Below are 14,434 nucleotides of genomic sequence, written 5' to 3'. Positions count from 1 at the left end.
TCAAATCTGAATCTTCTCTTGGTATTAAAGTAATATTGGCTTCTGTCCATGTATTTGGTAGTTTGACCTCTACTAATACTTATTACATACTTTTTGCATTAATGAGCTTAGTATATCTTGCATTTTATACATAATTTCCCCAAATATACAAAAAAAGCTTTGTACGTCTTTTTAAATTGGATAATTCCATTGCCACATTTTCAGAACTGCAAAAACATTAAAGGACAATTGCATTTTCATTCACATTTTAGTTCAAGAATTATGAGTTTTATTAAAATGCAAACAAAATCAATTGAAAAACTACCCAGTATAAGTCTAGTTCTCTTTTCTAAGCTTAGATGTTTTGTATGAGAGAAAGAGGGTGAGGACAGTCCCTCCTTAATAGTTCCCAGAGTATATTATTGATGCAGATAGTAGAGTTCTCAGTCTGGAAGTTTTTGTCTATAGACGTGAAACACTAGAACCCTCAGCTTGAAAGAATTGCCCCAGGTCATTGTTGGTTTTGTGGCTGAAGTTAGGGGCTTGAAGTTGCTAACTAATAGTTGTTTCTAGACAGCAAACTGGGCAGGTACATAGCTTACTCAGCCACAATTGTATTGATGGGGAGATGCATTATTTTTTACCTAAATTATAGTAATCTTTTTCCAGTGTCCATCACAACATGCAAATTAATTTGGGCAATTCAAATTGGTATCCTCCTTTCTCATAGTTTTGGTAATGAGGCAGTGTGTTATTGCCTGACAGATTAACAAAGAAGAAATACAGAGCTGATATAAGAGAAGAAGTGAAAATTGACACAAATCCAAGATCTTCAATTCTGAACGTGGACAATTTTCCCACACAGGCATCCTTTACCAACCCTCATGTTATTCATTCTGGTTGGTTGCTATTAATATTCCTCCCTCCCTTACAAATTTGATTTTGTTCCCTTATAATGTTTCTTATTTCACACCTGCCCCCAACGCCACCCTCTCTTTAAAAAAAGGATGCCTGGAAATTCTTTTTATCAGTTGACCTGTTCTGAGGAATTATTCTAATTTGGTGTTATTTGAGAATTTCTAAGTAATAAAAGGTTGAATCATACTCAGACCGAGAGCTCAAAAAGCAAAGCTGTGGGGGTGTTTGAAACCTTCCAGAAAATAAACTGTGGGTTTCAAACGATCTCTGCCCAAACCAAAGCATGCATTTTTCAGATGTTTGGTCTGGAAATAGATCGAAACAGAACTGGATGGTTTTAGATATGATCTGAAATATGGATATTCCAGATAAAAGTGCATTGGACATTTCGGTTCTAAGAGCTGTGGTGCTACAGTGGTTAGAATGCAATATTGCAGGCTAACTCTCCCTTTCACTGCCAGGAGTTCAATCCTGATGGGGCTCAAGGTTGACTCAGCCTTTCATCCTTTCAAGGTCAGTAAAATGAAGACCCAGATTGTTCTCTGGCTAGCAAACCACAGAGCCCAGCCAGAAGAAAATAGAAGACATTTTTTTTGTCACTCATTGTGTCACTTTCTTTCTAGCTAAAAAGTAAATTACTGCTGTGAATTGGAAACTTGGGAATCTTTTGTGAAGATTCCAAGGGGAAAACAGAAGTTTTCAAAAGAAAAGTATCAAGACTATTGCAGGTGGCATTTAAAGGGTATGCATTTGTGCTTATTTCACACACAAATGATACAACTGCAGAAAGTAATAATGCACTTTGATTTTTTAATCAGTTACTTACGACCATTCTGTGCAATAATGTGATTTTTTTAAAAAAAATGAGTTTCAGGATGCTTTCATATAAGCAGTGATTGTGCCATGTGTCATTCTCAAAGGCACTCTGAAAGCTCCACAGTCAAGAGGAAAAAGAACATAAGCTGTAACTCAGGAAACCGTCATATCCCCCACCCAGCTCCCAAATATTATAGTGATGGCTTGTTTTGATTTGATTGACTCTTTCAGAATTCTTAACTTTTGTGTTCATTCTTACCCTCTGTGTTTCACCCTGTTTTACCAGGTTTGTTGTAGAGACCTCAGAGTACAATTAAAAATGAAAAATATGACACACTGGTTGCCTGCTAGACTTAAATATAGGAGTGTGCACTCTATTCACACCTTGGTATACTGTGTATGTAGTTGATAGTGTATTTTGCTGCAAAACTCTAACTGAAGTTAGTTTAGTTTATTTATTTGCTGCAAAACTCTAACTGAAATTAGTTTAGCTTATTTATTGTCATTTTTCAAGTTTAAAAGAATTTGCAAAGCAAGGTTGAATGAAGGATTCATAATAACTGTTTTGTTCTATGTACTACTGAGTTCTGAAGATATTAAAGCCATTGACACTTAAGATGCAAATAATGACAGCCAGGCGAAAGGGAATTTTTGTATTTCTCTTCTTGACAGCAGCATTCCTGCCTGCCTCCCTGCCAATAAATAAATATAAATCTTCAATTGAACTTAAATATTGGGTTGGTGATAGATGTTACATGTTCCTATCTGCATTTAATAAACAGTGAAATGAAATGAAATGAAATGAAAGAATGAAATGAAATGAAATGATTACGTTTTGTCAAGATGTCCTTCTTTGAGGAAGGTGATTTTCTGGAAGGTTTGTGTATCAAATCAAAAATATAGAATTAGCTTCTCTGTCCTCACATTCCTTTCAGTTAAAATACCTATAAAACTAGGGCGAATGGTTGCTTTATATTTAGCAAAGATTATATTAAGGCTACTGGATCTATAAGAGTTTTTGCCATTTTGCAACCCAAGACCCTTGTTCTGAATTCCACTGTTTCCGTCAGCCCAAATATCTCAATCTATTTTAAGTTTTGATTTCACTAAGATTAAAAACAGAATAACATAGTTGGAAGGGACCTTGGAGGTCTTCTAGTCCAAACCTCTGCTCAAGCAGGAAGCCCTACACCATTTCAGACAAATGGTTGCCCAGTCTCTTCTTAAAAACTTCCAGTGTTGGAGCATTCACAACTTCTGGAGGCAAGTTGTTCTACTGATTAATTGCTCTAATTGTCAGAAAATTTCTCCTTAGTTCTAGGTTGCTTTTCTCCTTGATTAGTTTCCATCCATTGCTTCTTGTCTTGCCTTCAGATTCTTTGGAAAATAGGTTTACCCCCTCTTCCTTGTGACAGTACAAACTATATTTCAACCTTTGTTTCTGTTAAGCCATAGCCAGCATAAAAGTTTTGGAATGAAAACCTTTGCTTTGAGTTTGAATCAAAACACATTTTTTCATTTTGCATAAACTTGTACTTGTTTATTCTTAGTGCACAGGTATTGTATATGAATGTTCTCATTGTGATTTTTTTAAAAAAAACATGGCAATATGTCTAATATTATTATATTTACTTTTATTCCTTTGACAGTGTGGAGTTCAGCTTTAGCAAGGGTGGTATTTTCAATACTTGATTTAGTTCCAGATGTACTTGTGAACATACTTAGGACATAATTAGGAAACATCTAGAATCTATTGCTTCTATATTAGTTATTTTGGGAGACCGCCAAAATGTGGTTGATTTACACAGTGAACAGCAAAGAGATGGACCAGATGCCTCCAAAGACCATCCTAATTCTATGATTTCATAAAATAAATATAACAATTACATAGAAAATACCTACAAGAAGTAGCCAAGTCCTGATTTCAATAATTATTAGTTCTCTGGCTGAGGCTAAGTATTTTGCTGTGACAAAATCTGGCATCCTAGCACAGTGTCACAATAAATATTTAACCTAGTACATTGGGATGTAGGCTGAATGTCTGCATTTCAAATACCCATTGCTGGTTATATGATAAAGCTTCCTTTTACTGTGATCAAACGAATTTCCTGAAAACAATGACTTCTTGCCATTTATCAAACTGTCACATGTTTTACTTTATATTCAGGATAGATAATAAAAGATAAAATCAGTTAATGGTCATGTGTGTGTTTGTGTGTGTGTGTGTGTAATTCTGATGTGAAATTCATGCTCTGTCCAACGAATGGTTTGCCACAGTTACTTTCCAGGCATACATGATTAGTTTTGGAGTTGAATGTGTGCTAGATACAGCTTATGACTTAGGAAGTAGGGCAAGGTTTGTGGGAGTAAGAACAGGTAATGATTATTGTAACGAGCAGAGGGAGAAATGATGAGAATCTGGAGGCAGACCACTCATGAAGCAGATAAAACTTATTTTTGAGACTGATTTCATCTGTTAGCTCTCAGTAAATGCATTTGGTCACTGGATCCTCAGTTGTCCTAGTCTTCAGTTGTTGATAAAACACCAGATCAGTTTATAGAAGACTCTTTTCATCTGTCTTACTAACTGCATGGCAGTGCCTCTGAAAGGGCACTCGGAAACACTGGGGGATTCCTTCTTGGAAAACACTGAAAAAGCACTGTTTCCTTCTGAGATTGTCGACCGGAGTTTCAAGTATGGCACTAGCCATTTCCTTAGGATGATGGTGTGTGACATTTGTCACCTGAGAGGATTTAATGATTTTCAGAGTTACTGTGCAGATAGTAAGTCAATTGCTGGGTTTGAAGGAGCAGATAAGACTGGTTGCTATTATGCCCATCTGTGTGTCAGCCTGTGTTTTATGTCAAGGAGTTGGTTGGTAATGAACTGTTAATTCTGGAGGAGTTCGACCTGCCCTTTGGGTCTGACTCTGTTTAGGAATTCCTGACTATCACTGTGACTATCAACATTTCCCAGATCATCAGGGACCTGATTCACATATACTAACTAGATCTACTAAGACAACTGAAATGCAGTTTAAAGATGGACGACATCAACAACAGTCCTTTGGTCATTGTCAGACAATCAATTGCTTTTTGACTTGCTGGTAAGATAGGACCTATTGGCTCAGAAGTCTGCTGAGTTTCAGAAGCAATTTGTTGATTCCCTTCGTGCGGCCCCCCCAGTTGGGGTTAATTGGACAGTTCAACTTAGTTTCCACCTGGAATGACCAGGTTAATCTGACCTTAGATTGGATTGCTCCTATGCAGTTTTTTGCTGTGCAAAGCATGCTTATTCTGCCCTTATTGCATCTGCTGTTAACAGCCTTTCTTAGGTGTCCCCTTTCTCCTGTAGTATGTACCCATCCTGTAAGATTTAACAGAGTTCACATGATTTGAGTCCCATCTATCAAGCAGCAGCTGTTGATTGGACTGAGGAGGCATGCCTTCTCTGTCATGGCATCTGCCCTCTGGAACTGCATCCTCCAAGATATCCAAAGAGCTGCAATTCCACTTCTTTTTAAATGAGCACCTGTTTCTCGTCCCAGCTTCTGCCAACCTAGCAGTTCGAAAGCACGTAAAAATGCAAGTAGAAAAAAAGGGACCACTACGGTGGGAAGGTAACAGCATTCTGTGCGCCTTTGGCATCTAGTCATGCCGGCCACATGACCACGGAGACATCCTCGGACAAGCGCTGGCTCTTCGGCTTTGAAACGGAGATGAGCACCGGCCCCTAGAGTTGGAAACGACTAGCATGCATGTGCAGGGGAACCTTTACCTTTACCTTTTAAAGGCATTTTATGAGTTTTGCTTTCGTTGTGTTTGTTGTTTGTTCAGCTATCTTTTATTTTATAGTTTTGATTGTAGTTTCAGTTTCTTATGTTTTTTATGTCTCTGCCTCTCAGTGGGCATAAATGAGAAACTATTTTTTTTCCAAGTTTACAGCTCTGAAAATTTTGGTCAGAAAATACTGTCTAAAGAATAATCATGTCTGTCCCACCTTTTTGTCTAACAGAGTTCTGTATATGCACTCCCTTTGTGTAGATGCTTCCAACACTGAAGCAAAATCAGTTATTGAGGAATATGGGTTATACCTCATCCTTTGTTGATTATGCAATGATGAATCTCCATAAGACAAAGCATCTCATTGAAACAAATCCTAGCCAGTTTGCTTAGACCTAATATTGACAACGCTCGTGACAACATTGCCTCACAAGCTACATCCATGGTTCTATCTATGGGCTCTGAGACAAGAATTTGTAACCCTGTTTTATAAAGTATGGTTCTGAGAAGGTAGACTATCTCGATTAACAATGTGCTTCTCTAGGGAGATGCTAACAGAATAGTGGGTTATTTCCTGAAAGTCCCCAGGAACTTTTCCTGTTTGCAAAGTCTAGCTGTTTGGCTTGTGGATTTGACTTCCTATTTATTGTTTGTCTCTTTCTGAAGCTTCTATTTTAATTTTTTTCCTGTAAAAAGTTTTTCTTTGTATCTATCATCCCTGGACCAATGTATCCATGGAGTGATGTCTTCAAGGAGATTTAAAAACGTAATATGCCAGCTACAGCCACACAACTGAACACTTTCCTCTTTTTATGGGCATCAATTGTTCTGGTATTGTCTTGATTACTCAGTATCATTCTGATATCTATAACTATGCAAAAAGAGGACAAACCATTTTAAAAACAATTAGCTTGCAAGTCTAACAGAAGAAATAAGCCAAACAATGATTAACCCATTTTTTTCTTTGCTGAAGGCAAGCCTCTATAGTGGGAGAACAAGCCTCCAAGATTGTTTGTTTTTAGGAGGTATCCGCCACCTATTCCATTAGTGTTTTATAGGGTACACATTTTTGAAATTAAAAAGTAGAGCTGGATTTGATAAGCATTTGGAAATGGCAGCTGATATAAAAAATAGCAGTTCAGTTATCTGACCAGAGGTGACTGAGGTTTCAACTGAGCTTTCACTCAAAGGGCTTAGTATTCATATTTAAAACAGGGGCAGATAACCTGAGCTTCTCTTCTGTTTCAAGCATCCCTGAGTATAATTTCTGCCTCCTCCATGCATTTAGGTCTAATCTATAGCAAGAACAGTTTGTTGCTTACTCAGATGAGCAGTAAGTAATACTTTTATTCTGGGTGCAGAAGATAGTCAGAACTGAAAGTTTGATCCTAGTTTGTCTGGAAAGCACCAGGGTGGGGAAATGTGTTGTAATCCTATCGTAAATTCTGATTGCAAATGGTCAATTAGCCTTCACTCTCTTTCTTTAAACTGTAGGTTACTCTGAGAAGAACGTTTGAGAAACTGGCAAACAAGATGGTAATTACTAATGGAAATGAAGAAGAAAATGGAAATCAAGAGAAGGAGAGCAAGGAAGAATCCATTCTCGCTTTGCTGGGGATTATCGGGACAATTCTAAACCTTATTGTAATCATTTTTGTGTACATCTATACAACATTGTGAGTTGCTGAGGCAACCCGCCGATGACATCTGAGAAGAGACCCTGGCGAACTGCTTAATGAGAACTGACTCTTTAGTATATGAAATGGTCGCTAAAGGATTGCTTGCAAATGGTGGAGGCTGACACATATTAACTGGGCCAGGTTTTTGCTCCCTGTAGTTACAAGGAAAGTTACTTTTTTCTCTTTCTCTGTTTTCATTCATTCTAGAGAAATGGCTGCAAATATGTAAATATCTGATTTGGGAAACAGCATTTCAATTCAGCCAAAGACTGGACACTATGATAATAGTGACAAATGTATAGCATTTCTATGTCAAAATGTGTACCAAGGATAGCTAGATAGCTTTCTTTCATATTTCATTAGGTCTTAACATTTCTTTGGGGTTCAAGTTAGGTTGTGGCAAGTGGGCTTTTTAGCTTCAAGTGAACTTGCACAGTGTAGTCATAAATGAGAAACAAGGAGGGAAAAATGGATTCTGATGAGTTACCTAAGCAAACAAAAGATAAAACTTTGAACAAAGTAAGTAGCATCACTTCTTTTTCATTTTATCTTATTATCTTGTCATCGGTATCCATTCATACTAATGTTTATAAATATATATTTTTAATAAATGTGCTATATTTTTAGCATGAAGTAAACTCTTTGGCCATGCTTACATTATTTGATCAACCTAAATCTCTCCCATGAAATAACTGCCATCCCTTCCACCACACATCTTTCAAAACTGCACGTTGTAATGTCCTTATCTAATGTTTATGGAAGTCAAGGAGCACAGTGAAAAATTAATTTAATATGCTGTAGATTAGCATTCTATTGAGTAGCCATGAAGGCCTGGCAGAAGATATTCAGATGCCATGGTGGGCCTATACATACGTACAAAGATCAGAACTGCGCAAGCAGTGATGTTCCCTGTGGCATTCCAAGGAAGCAAAAAAATGGAAAGCATATTGATATCTTTAAACTTTAGCATAGGAGAGGATTCCTGACAATACCATGGATTTTGTACTAACATATTTATGTTTTTATTTATATTTTTAGTTTTATATAGGTTTTTTTCATGACTGTAAGCCACCCAGAGTTACCTTCAGGTAAAATGGGCAATCTAGAAATTTTATAAATAAATAAATAAATAAATAAAATGGTAGCCAAGGAAACAAACGGACCCTAGAACAGATCAGAATTCTCACTTGAGGAAAATGACCACGTTCAAATTATCATATTTTGGGCCCATTATGCAAAGCCCTTGTTCGTTTGAGAGGGTCAGTTGAGCATTCACAGATTGTTGAAGTTCAGTTCTCATCAACCTTCACCAGCATAACTAATGGTGAGAAATTAGGAAGAAATTCTGTCCAATCTTTTCAGTTGTTTTCATCTCAGAATCTTTTTTCAGTACTATTGTTTCCAAATGATCATAGCTTTTCAGAGACTGAAAAGGACAAATTTCCCAACCTTTGCTATCTACAGTAAGTCTGTAAACTAGAGCTTTTTGTTATCATGGTCATTTTTAGTCAGATGAAACCCATATAACTATACATTTGAAATAGCAAATTTATATTACTGAGCCCTAGCCGATGATGTCCACAGAGTACGGAAATCAGATAAGAAATATGTTAGCTGTGGAATTGTGCTCCAATTGTGCTTACTGTTTTTCTGGGTGCTGATAACCTGCACATTCAAAAGGGGTTGGGTTTGGATCTGAACACCACATCCTCCTCTTGCCTATTTTGACCTCATCTTGAAAACACTGCTGATTATATCACCTGCTTATTCAACATCCCAGCAGATGGGTCTCTATCCATTGCTTGAACAAATTTAATGAGCAAGAAAACACCGTGACCCTTATTAATAGGATCCTCTGTCAAACATAATAATAATAATAATAATAATAATAATAATAATAATAATAATAATAATAATAATAATAATAAAGTTGGAAGGGACCTTGGAGGTCATCTAGTCCAACCCCCTGCTCAGGCAGGAAACCTTATACCATTTCAGGCAAATGGCTGTCCAGTCTCTTCTTAAAAACCTCCAGTGTTGGAGCATTCACCACCTCTGGAGGCAGGTTGTTCCACTGGTTAATTGTTCTAACTGTCAGGAAGTTTCTCCTTAGTTCTAGGTTGCTTCTCTCCTTGACTAGTTTCCATCCGTTGCTTCTTGTCCTGCTTTCAGGTGCTTTGGAGAATAGCTTGACTCCTTCTTCTTTGTGGCAGCCCCTGAGATATTGGAACACTGCTATCATGTCACCCCTCACCCTTCTCTTCGTTAAACTACACATACCCAATTCCAGCAACCGTTCCCTATATGTTTTAGCCTCCAGCCCCCTAATCATCTTTGTTGCTCTTCTCTGTACCCTTTCTAGAGTCTTGACATCTTTTTTTACATCGTGGTGACCAAAACTGGATGCAGTATTCCAGGTCTGGCCTTACCAAAGCATTGTAAAGTGGTATTAGTACTTCACTTGATCTTGATTCTATCCCTCTGTTAATGCAGCCTAGCACTGTGTTGGCTTTTTTGGCAGCTGCAGCACACTGCTGGCTCATATTGAAGTGATTGTCTACTAAGACTCCGAGATCCCTCTCACAGTTACTACTATTGAGCAAGGTACCACCTATACTATACCTATGCATTTGATTTTTCCTGCCTAAGTGTAGAACCTTACTTTTTTCACCATTGAATTTCATTTTGTTAGATAATGCCCAGGGTTCGAGTCTGTCCAGATCCTTCTGTATCTTAAGCCTATCTTCTGGAGTATTGGCTATTCCTGCCAGCTTGGTGTCGTCTGAAATTTGATGAGTTCCCCATCTATCCCCTCATCCAAATCATTAATGAAGATATTGAAGAGCACTGGGCCCAGAACACAGCCCTGGGGCACCCCACCACACACTTCCTTCCATGTAGATGCGGTTCCATTGAGGACCACACGCTGAGTACGGCCTGTCAGCCAGCTACGAATCCATCTGGTGGTGATGCTATCTAACCCACATTTTTCTATCGTATCAAGTAGTAGGTTGTGATCTACTTTATCAAATGCCTTACTGAAGTCCAAGTAAATTATATCTACAGCATTCCTCTGGTCCACTAATTTTGTCACTTGGTCAAAGAATGTAATAAGATTTCTCTGGCATGATCTGTTTGATATTAAAACAAAATATTAAAACATAATATTTGAATCTGCCTTCCTAACCTAAATTTATTATCCATCCTCTGCATTCAAATAATAGAGGGCATGGTTTCCCTTTCATCTGTGGGGCATCATTTCAGCCTTTGAAAGAAAACTCCTTAGTTTTCTCAGGGTTACTTATATCTAGCTCCTTCAACCTCTCTTCATAATAGTTTATAGTCCCCTGATTATTCTCACTTCTGAACTTATTCCAGTTTCTTTGAATCATTCTGCAAATGTGATGCCCAGAATAGGATGTAATAGTCTGAAGCTGACCAACGCAGAATGCAGTGAAATGATTACTTCCTTTGATTGTGAATCTATATTTTGTTGATAATACCTAAATGACATTTGCTCTTTTTGCAACTACATCACAGTTCTGATTCATATTTATATGCTGTTGACATGTATTCTCCACATTTTTCCGGTTCATTTAATTGTTTTTTTTCCTAAGGGATGAACTTTGAATTTGTATCTATTAAATTTCATCCTGTGATATTCAGAATATAACTTCACTCCATCAAGAACATTTTGAGTTCAGTATATATCATAATCAGTTTTGTGTCATGCACAAATCTGATAACAATTTCTTTCATCACTCTATCCAAATCTTTAATAAAAACACTGAAGAGTAAACTCAACTTTGTGGCAGCCCATTCATTCAATTCTGTTCTTTAACTTGATAAGGAACCATTGAAATTATTGAGTTGCCATGCCATTAACTTGCTAAAATCCTAGTCCTAGACCATCTATCCAGCATTTAATTAAGTTACTAATCAAAATGGCATCGAGTACTCTTGGAAATGTTTTATTGAAATCAAGATATAGTGTATCTATGGCTTTCCCTTAATCCATTGAAATAGTTACAACAAAAAACAGAACATTGTCCAATACTTTCAAATCATGCTAATTTCTGATAATTATCATACAGTTTTCAGGATACTGTAATGCAGACATGTCAAACACAAGGCCCGGGGGCTGGATCCGGCCCGCGAAGTGGTTTCATGCGGCCCGCGAAGCCATCCTGGAAACAGTGAGGGAACGCCCCCCACTGCCTTGGCCCTGGCCCAGAGACCCTCCTCCTGCCAGAGACCCTCAGATCTGTCCCACTCCTGCCCAGGCCCCCATAGGCACCCTTGATGCGAACAATGTAGAGCTGGCCATGCCCACCCAGTAGGCCATACGCACTCTAGCCACGCCCACCCAGTAGGCCACGCCCACCCTGGCCACATCCACCTGGCCCCCTGAGGGCAACCGCAATGCTGATGTGGCCCTCAATGAAATTGAGTTTGACGCCCCTGCTGTAATGGGAAACAGGAGGTAGAGTTGCAGGCTAGACAAGAGATATTTCAGCTCACAGAAGGAATGTGGGTGGAGAAAACACCCTCCCTATCTCTCTGGAAAGTAAAGGCAATAATACTGCAATATATATATTACAGTATCCTGAAAACTGTATGATATATATATAAAATGCCCCAAACATGGGACAAATCTTTATTTTCTGTGTCAGCCTAACCTGAAGGCCATCGACAGGCAGTAGTCACACCGGTGACAGCTCATATTTGTGTAAATTTTAGATTGCTAACAAAGAATTAAAGGGAGACTGATATGCATTTCAAACTTATTTGTTTTCATCAGTCAGCCATACCCTTCTGAGATTCGAACCTGGACTGATTGCACATTAGGCAGTTGTTTTAACCTCTAGGCCACAAGCTCTATCTCGCTTTGTTAGTTGAGAAGCAAGGGAGATATGTGTTAAATGCTTGTTCACTATTTAGATTACCTAAATATATATATGTGTGTGTGTGTGTGTGTGTGTGTGTGTCTGTGTGTGTGTGTGTAATATTTTTTTTGCTTGCTAACAAAGAATAAAGGGAGACTAGGCTGAAACAGGAAATAAGATTTGTCCCGTGTCTGGGACTAAGCAAGTGTATTCTGAATGCTTAACAAACATTTAACACATATCTTCCTTGCTTCTCAGCTAACAGAGAGAGAGAGAGAGAGCCTGTGGCCTAGGGGTTAAAACAACTGCTTAAGATGCAGTCGGCCCAGGTTTGAATCTCAGAAGGGTATGGCTGACTGATGAGAACAAATAAGTTTGAAATGATCATATCGGTCTCCCTTTATTCTTTGCTAGCAAGCCAAAAAAAAAAATTACACAAATATGAGCTGCCACTGCTGTGGCTACTGCCTGTAGATGGCCTTGGGCTAGGCTGAAACAGGAAATAAGATTTGTGTATTCTGAATGCTTAACAAACATTTAACACACACACGTATGTGTGTGTGTGTGTGTGTGTTTGTGTGTTCTTCCCTCAGGTTTTTAAAAGAACCGATATGTCCTGTCTGTACTCATGTATAACCCCATCTGCAAATAAGTAAACCCTCATTTTTCATATTTTAATTTTAATAATGTATCTGTGGGTGGCACATTTGTCATGTTTTTGTTAAAAATTTGAGGGTCAGCAAATGGAATTATACCTGAGTATATACAGTAATTTGAAATATATCTCCTGACCGTGATATTCCTGGTTTCTTGGTGATGCCCATATATGCTAAAAACCTGCGCAAAGGAAATAAATCCTTGAGGCCCCAAAACTGGATTGACAAAGTCCATAATTCTAACAGTATTTATTATTCTAAAATAATGCAATAGAATATATACTATTTTAAGTAACTTACTATTGTTAATAATTAATCATACCATTAAAGAGTCCACTAGAATTATGTAGCCAATAGATTTAATTGGGACTTTTGGATACAAACAGACACCTGGCCCACAACATGCATGACATCACTTTTGTGGAAAAGAAAAAAGCCTGGTTCATTGATATTGCAATACCAATGCAAGAATTGTGGAGAAAGAGCTAGAAAAAATAATAAAATGTCGTGATTTGCAAATTAAAGTTGAGTGATTATGGAGGAAGAAATCAATGGTTGTACCAATAATAATGTGCCCTTGGGCTGCCTAGATACATGGACTTTTTGAACTTATTAGACTTGAATATCCTGACTTTGCAAAAAAAAAACATCCTACTCAGAACTGTCTATATACTTAGATGCTACCTTAACAGCTCTTAGATCCTTGGTTAGGACTTGAACTGTTAAGATTTTACCAGTCCCAGAATTGAAGATTAACCATAATAATAATAGTAGTAGTAGTAGCTTACATCCTACAATAGCTTTAAAACATCAAATAACAACATTTGCCTATCAGTTATGGAAGGTAGAATGAAGATAAATTCATAGTACTTATCTCAAGTAGAGTTGAGTCTGGCCTGCAAAAACCTTGGGAAGAAGATTATTAAAATGTTCAAACACTTGCTGCCTTAATGAATTTACTAATAAATGAATACCAAAGAATCCTACTACAGTTTCCAAAATTCTGTACTCTACCATTTTTACATTAAAACACACCTCATCAAATTCTTTGTATTAGTTGCTTCTTGATCATGCCACACTGTGAAGGGCTTTACACTTTGACATGTACTGTTGAGCCTGAAATAGGGCTATCACATGTGTGCTACAAAACTCTGCAAACAGAAGAATTGGCCCTGTCTGTATCTATTTACTTTCTTCTCATGACTGTCTGAGTTTGAGAGCCCTAAATGAAGCATAGAACAAGAGTTAAAAGCTTCTACCAAGAAAGAACACATTTCAACTTTATTCCTTGTGTCAAGTCAAGGAAAATAGAAAAATCCCCCTATTCCAGTTAATGGATGAGGTTCTGAACATGTTCTTCTGTACATGACCCTTACTCCAATTCAAGAGCACAAAGTATTTTGAGAGTATTAATTTTCAAAGCAGAGCCTCCATGTTATTGTCAGCCCACTGCTGAGACAAGGTGAAGGGAGGTCAAGGTGACCTGGCCAGAATTAGGAGCTTTTCATGTGAAAATAGAGAAAAACCTATGAAAAGATTGGCTGTTAAGCTGAAGGGCTCTAACTGACCTGCTAGAGGACTTTTCCCTTCTATTTGTTTACTAGCTTTTATTTTCTGTTTTGACTGAGGAACACTGCATAACCTCTCTGAGCAACTATTTTCTTTGGTAATATTCCCATTGGTATATTTCATTATTGGAGAAACCATGCCTATAATG

At 37.7% G+C, this 14,434-nt stretch overlaps 1 protein-coding gene across 1 annotated transcript in view; it reads left to right on the top strand.

The window, feature by feature from the left end:
* The window catches only part of TUNAR (transmembrane neural differentiation associated intracellular calcium regulator), a gene marked incomplete at both ends in the record, with an annotated part of 38,997 nt that extends 31,821 nt beyond the window's left edge, over positions 1–7,176 (top strand). Inside the window, one exon of the mRNA XM_081329144.1 lies at positions 6,991–7,176. Coding sequence (XP_081185270.1) covers positions 6,991–7,176 — 186 coding nt within the window. The remainder of the gene's footprint in view (positions 1–6,990) is intronic.
* Positions 7,177–14,434: the final 7,258 nt, after the last annotated feature.

This window comes from Vipera berus (assembly GCF_964194415.1).
Source record: "Vipera berus genome assembly, chromosome: 1".
NCBI lineage: Eukaryota > Metazoa > Chordata > Lepidosauria > Squamata > Viperidae > Vipera > Vipera berus.
The sequence above is the reverse complement of the archived record's forward strand: the minus strand, read 5'-3'. Positions and strand labels throughout refer to the sequence as shown.